This window comes from Clavelina lepadiformis, chromosome 3 (assembly GCF_947623445.1).
Source record: "Clavelina lepadiformis chromosome 3, kaClaLepa1.1, whole genome shotgun sequence".
Classification (NCBI taxonomy): Eukaryota; Metazoa; Chordata; class Ascidiacea; order Aplousobranchia; family Clavelinidae; genus Clavelina; species Clavelina lepadiformis.
The window spans coordinates 19,036,605-19,052,638 of NC_135242.1; the positions used below are offsets into that span (position 1 = coordinate 19,036,605).

The window sequence follows — 16,034 nt, forward strand, 5'->3', positions numbered from 1 at the left end:
ATTTATAACCTCAGTACGAAAAGTGGCTTTCTAAAAGTCATACCAAGTAGTATAAGGTATTTGAAACTCAATACAGCCATCCAGTAAATAGATTTCATTTTCTTATACTAAGTTAATCACTTGTGAATCTAAGTTCTTTATAACTTTTTCAACCCGCCATTTGTTTAAATTAATGAAGTTATACGTTAATAGCTGACATATTAAACAATCTCATAACAAAAGCTTTACCAGTTCTGCTTACAACCGCTCTGCCTTTTGTTCGTAAGCAATTTTTTTAATGTGACGGCTAGCATCGTAGCTTTTACTCTGTACAGTTAATAGCAAAAAGTAGCCTACACGGTACGACACAACCGCTACGCGAACCTTATTCTTTTTTGCGTCAAAAAGTTCGTTTAATGAGAATCAGCAGATTGTTTTAGATAATGAAATCCCGAAAAAGAACGGGACGTCTTTCCTCACTGGCTCTGTATCGATTCTACCCATCCCAGGCCCGGACAAAACTTCCGTAAGTGTCAATAACTTATATCCGTTTCAATCGTGAAACTGGTATTGACGGTCATAGGAAAAGAATTTTAACTTTTATTTGAATATCTTCATATAACTCTAAAATAAACAAGTAGCCTAACCAAATAAATGTACCTAAATAAAAAGGGATAGGCTTAATAGAGGTAAGTCACCCATGATGGGACATTTTTAGGAAAACTGCTCTCACTCAAAAACGGGAAACGCTTTGGTTAATTTTTTTATGAATTGTGATAGATACCGCATAGCTTTAAATTAAGCGCCTGAGATTTAATAAATTTTCTTGTGATTTATTAAGCGATTTACAAAATAAAAATGGCTTTTTTCTCCCATCTTGGAAAACCATGGTAAACTAAGATGGTATACATTACGTATTATAATCCTTAACAGTAAAACCTTACTTTAATTAAGCAGTAATCTCTGACAAATTTCTTTCGACCTAAAATTGTTTAACTTAAAACAAAATTTGAATTGAGTTTTGCAGCGTTTAAAATAAATGGTCCAAATGATCCAGTTATAGTGCTCCAATCCAACAATACTACCAAAGTTACAATCCTAATGTGGTTTCAAGCGATGCTACACACGTCTTTGCATTGTAACGTTTTAAGTGCCAGTTTGTGAAAGTACTTGGCAGCATATTGATAGAAAATGGTGATTTGCTTGTTAACGCATGGCATTCTATAAACAAATTAATTGTATATTTCACATTGTTTTTCAACAATGTGAAATACACAATTAATTTGTTAATTGGAAGACAACCTCGCTTTGAGCAAAGATTTAAAAGATTGTTACACTGACACGACATTGCTTCGTTGGTCGGTCTGGTGGGCGTTGTCCACATGCGGTTGGCTACTGGTGGTCAATTATTTATGTTCAAAACTTATGGGAAACTATACGGCCCAGTGAAGAAAGTGAGATTTACAACGGGGCGGTAGCTACTGTCGCAACATTGCTAAGTTTTGTGCATATAGTTACCATTTGCTTATTGTTTAAAATTATATCATGATTATTTAAGAGTCTAGACAAATTTGTGAACGTTATTCGGATAAAATTTGCCAAAAATAGCATTTTTTTCCTTTTTTGTTTGGCCAACATGTTTAGCAAATTATGTAACATTGATTTATGTGGTTTACTAAGTTGTAGCGCTTTTGAAAGTTATTAAAGTAATTAATTATACGTAAGAGGTTGATGCAAGCATTTATCATTGCGTTGAATTTTCGTAGGGGCGCTTGGTGCACTGGCCGTTGGTTACATCAAAGTGAATTGGGTGAAATGGGGCGAGTTTTCTTTAGGATTTATTTCGCTGGTGATATGTGTCCTTCTCATGGCTATGTACTGGACAACTAACATTTGCGTTTGTTACGTTACATATGTATTTTTTGTCAGTCTATATGACATCGTCATCACTATTACTCAGTGAGTATGTTTTCTATTGTCAGTCATCAATAGAGCAGATCGCTTTTCAGCTATCAACGTAGTTAGCATCAAAACACTTTCTGTAAATGCAAATACGTTAAAATTGGCAGTCTCTTATAAACTTTCCTGCTACAAATAACCTTTGGATTACAATTTTTTTACCATTCTTACGTTGAATAAGAATCCTTATGCCTATACAACGGCAAAATGCTCTAGGCTTACTACGTTACGTTTACATGATACTTCACAAACAGCGCAGTCACACTTATTGAACTAAGTGACGTCTATTTACAGTACCAAATAGTCTTCAACTTTATCTAACTCGTGATTTCAGGTTCCAGATAGCTGTGGGTTTGTCAACTCAAAGGTTTGCTTTGGTGTTTGGAGCAAACACGTTCATGGCCGTAGCTCTCAACACTATTCTCACGGTAATTCTTATAGACCCAGTTGGCCTCCGGCTCAGCATGGAAACATAATTTATCGTTTATAGGTAAAAGCAACATGTCGATACTTATATTAAAAGTTATATCTTTAACACTTAACAAGCTGGGTAATAATTTTATGATTCGATAAATTATAGATCGGAAAAGTTTTCTATCTTCTGCTGTGTTTTTAATAATATTCAAAGGCACAACACCATGTATGAAGTAGGTTATCAGTTCCTTGCGCGATGACTTATTCACAATTTGATAACACTATGTACTTCTTCTACAAATAAAAAATGAATAGGTTACTTAGTTTAGCCTATAATCAATTTCATGTATGGGAATAAGTATAAAAAAGAAACCACAAAATGGATAACTAAATTCATGTCGATGATTGATTGAATTGTATACAAAACGTTTAAGAGAATTTTCCGTTGCATTTTCAGCGGTTACTTTTGCGCCATTGCAATGATTTTCTTGGGACACGCATTTTATTTCCTTGGCAAGTATGGTTTTGCCGGCCCTGCTCCGAATCTAGCCGAAAACGAAGAATTCAAATGAAACGGGGCTGAAATAGTTTATTTTGGAAGCTTTGAAAGTTCATTAAAAATGTCCATTCTAGTTCCGTAAAGTTTATTACAAGAGTATACTTTAGTTCATTGTTTGTACTTATTATGTTTTATATATACGCTTCGCAGTTGTTGATAAATAAGATCAATTGGAAGGTAGTGATAAAACATTGACTCCTGTGAAATGTAGGTCGGACATTGTGAAATCTAAAGGCCTGTCGTTTATAGAGATTTGGCGCATGTTACCATGAAAACGGCTAAAAGACGAATCTAAAAAGAAAAAATGTCAATAATTTTACCAGATTATTTATGCATAATCTTCATTGAAGCATCAAGAAGTACTTTACGATTCAATCATGCAATACCTGGAACACCTCCCAGGTAAAGAGTCATGTTATGTCTGAATGACAAGGCTTGACCTCTGGTGGCCTTTGCAGCCTGTAACCCGTCCACGCGAAGCTGGATCTAATATGACAATAAAGTTGTTTTGGTGCAGGTTTGATTGGCAGCTAATCTTACGTGCGGAGTTCACTTTTGCTACTAACTACTACCTACTTGTACAAACGTGGTCTGTTAGGTATTTCGCTTTAGTTTGAATTTACCTTCCCTCTTGAGACTTTGCAGTAAATGCTCATCCATAACCCATCGCAGACCATTTTGTTCGAATACCTTGCAACAGCTGAAGGGCGGTCGTCACCTCCCTGTGATACAGCTACCAACTAAAACAGAAACAGGTTAACCTATACGGGCCGGTATGCAGTATGCACAACATGGGAGATCAAATTTTTACCTCTCCGTTTTTAAGCGTAAGATTAAAGCTTCCTTCGCTAGTAGCGATTATAACTCCCTCTTTATGACCGGTGCGAAGTTTCATTGCGATTTTGAAGTCATTTCTTCTCCTGAAGTCATCTGCCGAAAGAAGAGGACGCTTTAACCAAGTTAACATCCAAACAAAGGTAACGTTTCTCATAAGAAATGACGAAATAAAATTCGCATAAATTCTTACCGACTACCAAATATCCTGTGCCGTGAAAATATGATCCAGAAGAGTCAACGTGAGAAAAGCATCCAGTATGTTCCCGGAGAACTCGAGTTTTTCCTGCTTTCCATCGAACTTTTGCCCCTTTCCAACTTAGACTACTCAAACAACCCCGAAACTGTGGTGTGATATTCTGAATTACATAAAAGTAAAACCTCTGAGTTCAGAAACACTGAAAATCAGCTTTAACGGTTTCATTTAAACGGAAAAAAACTATTACAATTTTTTGAAGCAATGAGTGATTTTTCGCCAATCCTCCATAGTATGCCAAAGTTCCTTTTTCGAATAAGGGAGAAGCCCCTCCGGTCCTTGCACCGAACACGAAGTTATTGTCCAGATATAGGTTGGTATTCCTTGTTGATTTTTTGTATTTGATCTAAAAAAGAATTTTATTCCATACCAGGGAATTCCCTGTGAAAGCAGGAGGAAACTATGTTAGAATTAAAACAAACTACTTTTTCAATGGTGAACACTTAATACAAAGAATAAATAACAATGACACCATGCATGAGCAAGGATATTTTGTTGAAACTTAAAGGCTTTGTTTACTGTGTGCCAACGGCCATCTGACAAAGAAACAGGTTGTGTTGGAACTAATGATGTGTGCCTGCGACCACCATTATAACCAGCCTCTAGCCGCCCATTTTTTAAGCCGACATACGCATACTTGGTAGAAGTAGCATCAGCAATAGAGAAAAATAAACCGTCATTAGCAAATGTTCTAAACCGAGTAGAAAAGGAAAACCTGCGATATAAGAAAACCATATTTAACTTGTTATTGAAAGAATTAAATTGAAAAAGAACAAATATCGAAAAAAATTAAAATGCAGCGACCATACTTTTTGTTTATTTCTTTTGCAAGTGTTAGGGTGACATAGTCCTCAGTTTTTGATCCGATTTGCAAATGGTTTGGCAAACTTGTGGATAAATCTCCAAAACAAACAGCCGATTTTCGGCAAGATATTTTGTCGGCTTCAAGTTCGAAACCACTGTTACATCCGCATTCAAATGAACCAATGGTATTGACACACATCTGAAATCAAAACGTATAGGCCAAAGTTACAAAAAATTAAATTAAATTATTAAATTAATTATTAAATTACAAAAAATTACAAAACCGTGTAATTTAAGGCCATATAGCATACTGTAAATTTACATTGGATACAGACTCAGTCTCACGATACGCTTATATAGGTTAATCAGCTTCAGTTTGATTGCTGGCCTATATAAGCTTAATAGTAAACCTATAAATTCAACCGATAACCTGCTCGCAAATTGATTTATCGTTATTCACGCATTCATCAATATCAGAGCATGTATCATCACTCTCAAGTTGAAAACCTTCTCGACAAGAACACCCAAATGATCCCTGAAAAATGTATCAACAGCTTTGCGTCACAGGGCAATGACAGATTACCAACATTCTTCGGCCAATACGAGTTAAGAATTACCAAAAAATTATTTGGCAAATGTTGTCGTAGCAGACAGAAAAGAAATAGGAATATAAGATAGTTGGATTTTGTAATATCCAATTTCATTTTCTAAACATCTAAATTAGTCTTTTTAGAAATTTTGAGTTGTTTCCACGTCTTAAAACCTATTAAATACGCCTACCTCAGTATTTTCACATATCTGTTGGCAGGGACTTCGAATGCATTCGTCGATATCTGCACAGCTCCTGGCTTCGGTAGAATACTGAAATCCATCTCTGCGCAAATGGCAACGGATTCGATTTAATGATTTATAATAATGCAGTACATTTTCGCACTCCAGGCATGTATCTATATCTTATTATTACTGTTTGTTACTATCACTAACCAGTGGTCCTATTACTATTTTACCTGCAAACGCAAAGGAAAGAGCCTTCGGTATTTTGACATTCATCAGGACAAACATTATCAGCTTCGCATTCGTTGATGTCAACGCATTTTTCATCAGTTTTTGTGAAACCGTCTCCACACAAACACTGGTAAGAGCCTAAACGATTGTTTTACAAAACGTCAGATAGGCTATACAAAAATATACAGCATCAGTTCTTCGCATTCAGAAAATTTATCAGACTCCAACACCTGCTTTTGCCAAAATTTGATAGTATTATAGTAGATTTGATAGTTTATACATGCTCTATAATACTATATTTGAATTTTATGGTGTACAAGGTCACTGTTGAAATCAGCGTATGAGTTGTAATAGTATGAAAACTGTCTTCGGTCTGTCCGAAACTTTCAAACATAAAAGTGCTGACTGTTGAATTTACAAAGTTTTTTTACACAAAGGACACTCCAAAAATCAATCGATTAAGTACCAGCGTTGTTACGGTTATATCTCTTATTTCCGAGTTGGTATTCCGCGAAGTTCCGTAGTGTAGTGGTTATCACGTCTGCTTTACACGCAGAAGGTCATGGGTTCGAACCCCATCGGAACTAAGCGATTATTTTCGTAAAGAGTTTTTAGTTTATTTGTTCCAAACAAGAAAGTTAAAGATAGATTAAGGTAAAATAATATTATATTAATATATATGGCACAAATAAACAATGATACTTTCTACTTCATACTTGAGTAGTTTTATACAAGAATACTTCTACTTGTAGTGCAGTAGATTTTTTCGGAAGTAACAATATTTCTGCTTAAGTAACTTATGTGGTTAATTTGACCACCACTGTACAGATCTGATTAAATCTAAATGAAGTCGTAGGAACTTGCTCCATTTTTTTAAAATTTACATCCATTGCTTTCAATTTGTATAAACTTTTTCATATTTAGGCTACTTAAATTTGTATAAATTAGTTGGAAACTTTTTGAGTTTATAAAAATGTAACTTAATAAGTGATTTAACAGGTAGGCCTACCTGTAAATAAGTAACCAGAGAATCGGTAACCAACTTTACACAAGGTATGCAAGAAAATGATTATATTTTTGTTTGATAGCGGATACGGCCAACAGAATTATACAAATATTTTTACCTGGTGTATTGATGCAGCCCGCTGAACACCCGGCATTATCAACTGCACATTCATTTATATCATTTTGGCAACTTATCCCCGTATAACCAGCGTCACAAGAACAAAAATAGCTGAAAAAATGAGAAATTAACAATAATAGGCCAAGAAGTAAAACTTGTCATGTTGTGCTTTTCTGACAGCTAAGTCATTTTGTGATTAACGTTCATACCTTTTCTGGACAAAAAAACTCATAAGTGCTTATTGAGCCAAAGAAAAGGTTTTTAAAAAAGAAAACAAAAAAGTACCTAAACCTGGCACTTACCTACTGCCGTCTAGATTGCAAGTTCCATTGTTACAAGGATTATTCGAACAGGCGTTGACTTCTTCTTCGCAAAAATCGCCAGTGTAGCCATAGTAACAAGAACACGTAAAGCCATTAGTCTCCTCAATACAACGGCCTTTAACGCATGGATTGCTTGCACACTCCCGAATGTCTAAAAATGTTTAGAAGATTTTAAAAATACGATAGACTTATAACGATAGGATTGCTGCCAACTATTAATTTTTACAAAAAGGTATACTGTAGTTTACAAAAATGATCATTTACACGGCGTTGCACATACCCTAGGGTGTAACCATTTTGCTTCTTATGTCTACTGAAAACAAGTAGTCAGTATTGTTATTAAATTTCTTTCCCTTGTAAGTTTTGTATTATATCGAAAACTGGAGGACACTGGAAATGGTGGCAATGGCAATAACGATACAGGAACTCGAAAAGAGGGGAGATTGAAAATAAAATTAACACGTGGTGGTTTGCAGTTGGTTACGTAATAAAGTTACTCGAAAACTTTCATTTTTCGAGTACAAAACATATAACTCAAATACTGTACAAGCTTACATAACCCTAGGGCTAGGCTATACTTGCTTGCAAATGTGTAGGTTATACTTGCTGATTTAGTTTTCTCTCTCGATTACTGCCAATATCTTGTAGACCAGATCCTCAACTTATAGGCTACTGTCATTGTCTATTACCGTGATTTACCAATATCGTCATAACCCATTACCGGCGTTGTTATTACCCCCATTATCCAGCGACCCTTACCGAAGCATCTTCTTCCAACGAGTTCATAGCCATCTTGGCATTCGCACCTGAACGAGCCCTCTGTATTCACGCAGACGTTCTCACAACCTCCATTGTTTGTTAGGCATTCATTAATGTCGTTACAAGCGGTCTAGAACAAAAATAAAAATCAACAACAAAAAGAGCGTTAATTATTTCTACTGAATTTTCTATTCTATTGTCGATTGTCGTCGAAAATGTTGTCCTGCAATTGCCAGATCTTTGTGCAGTATGTCCTTTACATATAATTTCCTGTGTTTAAACTTTTAAGTATCAGAAATAATTGTGAGGAATAAAGAAAAACGTGCGGTAAGAGAGATATAAAGGTTACCTCGTCAAGAGTAAATCCCTTCCTGCACTGGCATTGAAAGCTTCCTCGCGTGTTGATGCAACGTTGATCACATGGGGGTGAAGTGGAAAGACATTCGTTAATATCTATTTCAAATTTGAAGCAGCAAAACTGTAATTGATGCCGCAAAAATCACGCAATCCAATTTTGCAATGTAATAGACTTTCCGGGATATTGGCTGGGTGGCAAGATTTTTTCGATCGCCTATGCCCTATACTTAACAATGGAAAATGTCGACCCACTTTGATTCTTTTTTAAATTACAAGCGTTCTGGGCGTCGGATTGTAAGGATCGCATCGGCGATGTAAAATGTGTAAGAAATTGCGTGTTATATGCGGCGCGTTACATAGGACAATTTTGTTTGGCAAGTCAAGCAAAAATTAAACTATTCAATTATAGGAGTAAATACAAACTGAATTGTTACACCAAACCGCGTCGCAGGTACCAGCAAACTCTTACGCATTTTACCTCGCATTCTACGCTGACCACATAAGGTGACTTCGTATCGAACAAGTCCGGTGCATAGGATTGAAAGCGCTGTATATTAAGAACTAGGCAACATATTTTCAAAATCTTTTCTTAGGAGATCGTAAAAATCTTACCACTCAAAAATATGGCGACCTTAACTTGGAAAGGGTTTATTGTAAAGGTAGTTTTTGGTCTAACCTCTGCAAGTTTTCTTGTCATAGTTAAGCTTATAGCCAGGTGGACAACCACATTCGTAAGATCCTGGTGTGTTGGTGCAGTTAAATTGGCATCCACTTGCGCCTTTGCACTCGTCTATGTCCTTTAATGCCATTTTCAAAGTGTAATTTTAGACAAACTGTCTAGTGACGCAAATTCTTTTATTACCTCACAAGCCGAGCCTTCGTTTATAAATTTGAATCCTTCAAAGCAAACGCAACTATATGATCCAATGTCGTTGAGGCACTTTCCGTCGCATCCTCCATTGTCCTGGGCGCATTCGTCTACATCTTGGCAGTAACGCCTTGTAAAAAATGTCCAGTTGACAAACAGAAGCGTAGAGACAGTGGGCATCGAAAGAGGAAGCCAATAAGATATGTACTGTATAAGAGTTAACAACTCTTTTACCGATATAACTTGTCAACGGCAAAACCTTCCTCACAGTCGCAGTAGAAACTGCCGATGGTGTTGACACAACGATGCGAACAGCCAGTCGATGTTCTAGTACATTCATTAATATCGACACAAGATCTTTCATCCTCCAGGTTTAATAAGAATCCAGCGGCACAGGAACACGTAAAACTGCCGAACGTATTTGTGCAGTTGTGTTGGCAGAGTGACATCTCACACTCATCAACATCTGAGATAAAGAATAGTTTTAAAACCAACTTGCAGAATTATTTTGCTATTTTTCAAGTCTTAGATATACCACACAAGTATATTGTGAAAATCATGAAACTGGAATAAACATGTAAATGGGATAACATATACTATATGCTATATATGTATGTAGCATATATGCCATATAGCACTATGCGCGGCTTGCATAGTTCTTGCCTCAAATACAATTACATGCCAGATTTCATGCTAACAGTTTGTCTGTTGCGAAAGAAGACAATTGTAGTTACAAAAGTATAGATATACAGTAATATTCTCACCTTCATCACACTTCTTTCCTTCATAGCCATTGAAACAGTTACACGAATTCAATCCATTTTCAGAAATACACTTTCCGTGTCTTCCGCAGTCATCCACGGTGCAATCATAAGGAGCTGTGTACGAACAATAAAATTAGTTAACTATCTATTGAGGCGATATGTAGACCATATGTATGAAATCGATCCCAAAACGCCTAGTATCGTACCATACCTTTCTCGCATGCCTCGCCACTATAATCATCCTGACAAATACATTCGAAGCGGTTGTTTGATTCGGTGCATTTACCGTGCGAGCTGCAACCGTTTCGACGACAATCATCGAGCACTGAAAACAAAATTAACATGTACTGTTAAACAAATGTAATTTAAAAGTTATTCTGCATGTATAAAACGTCTGGCTCAATCATTCTAAGCTCTTTGAAGTTAACAAAACAGTTAATATTGCAAAAACAAAAATAAGAATAAATAATAAATCTTTTCAATTTGTTAAGCAACACTGCAATTTGAGCATCACGACCTTGTTGGTCGCATCGAAGTCCGCTAAATTCTTCATCACAAGTGCACAAAGGTCCGTTGGTGGCATCAAGAGAGCAAGTTCCATGTGATCCACAATTGATTTGCTGACATGGGTCAGCGCGGATATTTTCTAAAGGATTCACTGCGAATTATTCTCATAAATAGTTTACAAAAAACAGAAAATAAAAAATATATGTTAACTTCCGTTGACTGATAGGTAGATGTTGTAAATAGCAAAAGGTTTTCTGTACTAGCCTTGGTCACTGCATGAGTCACCGGTGAAGCCTTGGTCACAGCGGCAGATGTAACCTTCCTCACCAGAAACGCACTGGCCGTGGTCGTTACATCCAAACACCCGACAGTCCTCATAAACTGTTTCAAAAACAAACTTGCAACTGAAGTCATTTAAAGATTAGCTATGGTTATGAAATTTGCTCTCTGTTCATGCAAGGTCAATCGTTCAGTAACCGGTACATAAGCCTACACCTGTTGATATCAGGGTCACATACATAAGCGTTAGAAACGCATTTTTCTATATCTATGGTTTAATTATCATTCATAAAGGTATACTACTTTTTTATGTCATTCCTAAAGCTTATCAATTAAATTATACTGTATTTTAAACTTATATCTGAAGCTTATATCTAAACAGCGCCATTAAAATATGTCTTTCTGTATACATTCAAACTTGTATGATTTATGCTACAAATGATAGCCTATAAATATCTTTCGGCAAACCGTTTTCAGTGCAAGTTTCACCAGTGTGCCTTTCGTCACATTCACATTTGTAAACGCTCCCATTAAGCAGGCATGTTCCATGATTATGGCAACCAGATTGTCGGCAGTCTTGAAAAACTATTAATAAAAAATTTCGCTAAACGTTATACAGTAATAGCAGCAAAGCCGCCAAGTGCACGCAAGTGCAATGTTTTGCCATGCATGTCTTTGCTCTATTAAATTTTGAAGATTTTAATTCCCGAGCTATCATATTTTTCTCACCTTCTTCATCGCAACTGTCTCCTCTGTAGCCGTCTTCGCAAATGCAGCCGTAAACTCCGAAAATAAATGAGCATTGACCATGATCTCCACACCCATACTGACGACAATCAGAGTAGACAACTAGAGAAGTAAAGATGCTTTTATAATGGCTCAAAATTCCTTCCTTTAATTCCAACCGTTTAAAATTTTATTTAAGTTTTGTTGGAATCATAAAGTGCACGAACCTTCTTCTTGTTCACATTGCTCGCCAGTGTATCCATCGTCGCACATGCAGAAAAAAATTCCACCGTCCACGCTGCACTGGCCATGCTGCCCGCAACCTTCGCGTCTGCAGTCGCTTATCGCTGCGTTACAATGCCTTGGCTTAACAAATTATGTCAACAAATGGATATTGTAGTACCGAAGAAAACTTTTCAATAACGTCTTCTATATTGTGTATTGCTGAATACTTCTATTCACGCTCTATGATTCAGTCAGTTCACATTTTACCAATCTCGCATAAATCGCCGTAGTAGTACTTGTCACAAAAGCAAGTGAATCCATTTATTTCGTCCCGACAGCTTCCGTGGGAACCACATGGGTTGGGAAAACATTCGTTATTATCTAAAATAACACAGCAAAAAAAATCAAAAAAAGTCAATCAACAAAAATTGTTAAAGATTTATATATAACATAGCAAAAAAAAATCAAAAAGTCAATCAACATTTACTTATTTGACAGAGAGTTCCAACAAATCCCAACTTGCATTCGCACCGGAATCCAATAGCCTGATTCACGCAACGCTCGGTACCAACCTCATTGCATAAAGAAGAGCTGCAAGGATCGGCCACTGATAGGTAAAGCAGAAAAATTATATGGCCCGATGAATTATGGTTTTTACTTTCTGCCTCAATATACAGTATTTACAATTTTGCAGCAGAATAACCTGATATAATTTCACCTGCTTGAAGATATAACATTGTGGAGTATAACAATGTTTTTCGCAAGCAAGTATAACAATAATGAATCAACGGTAAAATGTACCTTCGTTACATAGAGTTCCTTGAAAACCAACTTTGCAGACGCACTCAAAGTTGTTATCGACATTCATGCATTGTCCGGTGTTCCTTGCGTTGCAAGGGTTGGACGCGCATGGTGTTTGTGCTGCGCCATATAAAAGTACTAACTTAGTTTTTTCTTTTAAAACTTCAAATTTTTCAAACAACGTTATACTAAGTTTACCTGTTTCACACAATTTTCCTTCGAATCCAGGCTTACAAATGCACAGGAAATCTCTGAGCAGGTCGTCGCACCTGAGACTGTTGTCTTGTCGGCACGGGCTGCTTGCGCAGTTATCTTCATCTAAATATTCAAGGAAATTTCGGGATAACCATGAAAATTACCATTTTACCGTAAAATGTATTTAATAATAATTATAATAGGTTTGAATTGTTAAAAGTTGCTGACATTAACCTTCCAAGCATCTTCGCAAAACGGACTTGTTTGGTCTCGAGCCAGAAGTAAACTTTCCTCGTTTGCAATCTGAAATTCCCATCAGCTTTTTGATTTCAGTTGATATTTTTATATTTTAAAATTTCACCAGAACTAACCTGAATATCGGCGCCAGAATTGCCTCTGCATGTAAAATAATTATTTGTGCATTATATGGCTATTAGTGGTGCATTACACATTACACAGTTTCTTTAATGATAAATATATGTAATTCTATTATAACATTTATAATATCTGATTTAGGAAAACATTATAGGTGACTGGGTGTCCATGATGATCTCAGACAATTAATATCGGCAATAAAATCTACCTAATTTAGGGAAATAAAAAATTATTTGATGCAAAATGTTTTCGATGTTTAGAAAAATGATATTCGAGCAAAAACCGTTCGAAATTTGGCCGCCAAGCGAATACAAAATTTGGCACTAAAATGCATGCAAAAGGTACATGATAAACATTGATATATCAATTTCACTGTGTTTTGCTCAACGGCAGACCCAGGCAGTCGAACAAGCGTTTGCAATCGCGGTGAAATTGCAAGACATGGTTCTTTACCATTGTGCCACTGGGACCAACAACTTCGATAATAATAATGTGAAATAAATTTCTAAACCGATTTAAAGAGAGTGCCATTTAAAGAGTAAAGAGAGTGATTTGTTTAAAAACGTGAATATTATAATCCAAAATACCTTTGTGAGTTACAATAGGCTACATGGTAAATATGAACCACTAAAATTTTACACTTCAATTTGGATTACATAAACATTTTATGCAGTAACTGTAACAAAATCGGGTGTTTCTTTCTATCCTAGGACAACTTATCGTAAAAAACATGGTCCAAATTAAATTTGTTTCCTGAACCAACATACGAAGACTAAAGCAATTACAGAAATCAAAGCAAGATACAGTATAGCATCTGAAAGGTTAAATTTGATTTGTTAACACAAGCTTTCGCGAAATGGAGCTTGCATATTCAGGTAGAACAATGAAAGCTGAAAAGTTCTAAAGGCACTTACATTCATAACCAAACAAGTAAATTAGTCAAACCAAAAATTGTATATGTTGAAGTAGGAAGTAGTATAGCTTTACTAACGGTACTTGTACCAAAAGGAGTTGAAAAATATCGCAGTCAAAACTATAATTTGCTCGTGAAAGATGCAATCAGACTATAAGAGCACGCTTGAGGTGTTCATTCAGACTTCTAATCTCTCTCAAAAATTATCAAAAAATATCTGCAGTGGAGGGTGCAATTTTGTAGAACTAATTTGACATTTAACACGATCGGCAGAAATCGGCGTTAGTATTTGTTCATCTCTTACTCACGTTAGTATTTAATACCACTTAAAAGTTATTTTTTGTACGCGTCAGTTGAAATAGACTTGCTGCAATTCTTTTGTTACTGACCCGCAAAGAAAAACAAGTTTTGGGGGATGTGTGACACCTATGTGTTCAATTAAGGTAAGCATTAGTTAGCCTATAAGTTAAGCTTTGCTGTGTTGCATTTACAGTAGATTTAAAATGATGTACAAGATTCTATACTCTATAGGGTTTTCTTATAAAGACACCTAAAGTGTTGGGCATATTGATATTGCAGTTACAGGATGCGACAGGAAGTCTCGGGTGCGTTTCAAGATTCACATGCAGATATTGATAGACTATTCATGCCACATTTAGCTGTGAATTGGTTTCAACAGACTTCAAAGTATAGGAAAAGTAGTGTATGCTTTCTTTAAAAAGAGTCTAGATATCTTTTGGTCAAGTCAACATAGTAATGTCGTAAAACCGCTTACCGTGTTAGCACAGCTACTTTAGCTGCCGTGAGGAACTCTATCTAACCCTATTTACTTAAATCCCCAAATCAAAGTCAATGTGGAAAACATATTGTATCAATGCCATTTCTGCTTTTTTCTCCATTACTTCAGCAAAATCATCATATCACTCATGGTATTTACGTGTTTTTCGAATTGTTAATTTAAATCGGTGAAATGTTAGCGTTCAACGAAACAAAGTCTTACATAGCTTTTACACTCAAGCCGAAGAAAAATAAAAGCGTGGACTAACCGTCATTTCGAGACTGTCCGTTATCTCGAAAGCTTCTTCGAAATTGCACGTCTCCTCGACGCATTCTCTTTCCAAGTTTCCTGGCTTGAATTCCTCAAATATAGATCCACCACTATTGCTTCTAGTGACTCGACGAAGAAAAGTTGACGCTTCTTTCTTACTAACAAATTCTGGTCAAATCGTGTTAGTTAATATAATTACCGGATTTCTTGTTAAACTAAAACGAAATTATCTCTTCTCGAAGTATTGGTTAAAAGCTTTACCTGGGCGTGCAATGCTACAAAACGTCACGAAAAACAGCAGCCGCTTCATACTTAACTCATAGTAATAATTGCAGGGAAGCATTAGTTTGTTGGCCGGGTCAGCAATCTGTGAGGCGTGACAGGACATTATTGGAAAGCGACGATGCGTGCGATTGGCCCAATTTTCTATAATCGGAAAGTCGTTCTTCACAGTGGTTCTTTATGACCTAAAAACATTTTCACTGATTAATGTAAATAACAAATGGTTCACCGGGGAATTACCGGTTACCAATCATTTAGGTTCTGTATCCAGGTTTCGTCTGACACTGTGCAACGCGTTTCAATCGGACTTAATGCATAATCGCAAAAATCGAATTTGCATCGGCGATGTCACTTGATATCAACCCCGGTTACATTAACTTTGACCAAATCGATTTGCTTTCCAGTTCTCTTATTTCGCTTGGATGGATTGCTGAAACTTAATTTTTTTTTCGGAGGTAATGCAGCCGCTTTATTGAGTTTTGGCTGTCTATGTAAAAGGTGAATCACGCGCTTCAAAGACAATAATTTGGTTGACTAAAACGTTTTAAAGAATTATTTGACTAACTATTCCAACCGTCCTTCCCATTCGGTCTAGGTGTTTGCAGAAGGGTGGGCATCCATCTGTGTTTAGAGTCTTGACGATATAATATATAGTTAAGCAGTATAAATTTCTAAAAGC

General features: G+C 36.2%; 1 protein-coding gene and 1 non-coding gene across 2 annotated transcripts; one reads left to right on the forward strand and one right to left on the reverse strand.

Annotated features, from left to right (window-relative positions):
* Window positions 1-2,924: 2,924 nt before the first annotated feature.
* Window positions 2,925-15,494, reverse strand: LOC143449031 (uncharacterized). The gene is made up of 33 exons (XM_076949057.1): window positions 15,335-15,494; window positions 15,072-15,241; window positions 13,109-13,133; window positions 12,972-13,040; window positions 12,741-12,860; window positions 12,543-12,662; window positions 12,229-12,348; window positions 12,009-12,122; window positions 11,744-11,863; window positions 11,520-11,639; window positions 11,259-11,375; window positions 10,776-10,892; window positions 10,522-10,650; window positions 10,216-10,329; window positions 10,005-10,118; window positions 9,475-9,706; window positions 9,235-9,370; window positions 9,049-9,169; window positions 8,365-8,468; window positions 8,016-8,145; window positions 7,236-7,407; window positions 6,935-7,044; window positions 5,813-5,948; window positions 5,586-5,679; window positions 5,236-5,340; window positions 4,811-5,004; window positions 4,521-4,716; window positions 4,192-4,347; window positions 3,939-4,104; window positions 3,723-3,841; window positions 3,535-3,651; window positions 3,298-3,397; window positions 2,925-3,202 (listed from the first exon to the last, which is right to left on the reverse strand). Exons 1-33 carry the CDS (start codon window positions 15,459-15,461, stop codon window positions 3,078-3,080), a joined length of 4,209 nt encoding a protein of 1,402 aa, XP_076805172.1. The 5' UTR covers window positions 15,462-15,494; the 3' UTR covers window positions 2,925-3,077.
* On the forward strand, window positions 6,325-6,397 carry Trnav-uac (transfer RNA valine (anticodon UAC)). Its single transcript has one exon. It is a non-coding gene; the product is annotated as a tRNA-Val (tRNA).
* Window positions 15,495-16,034: the final 540 nt, after the last annotated feature.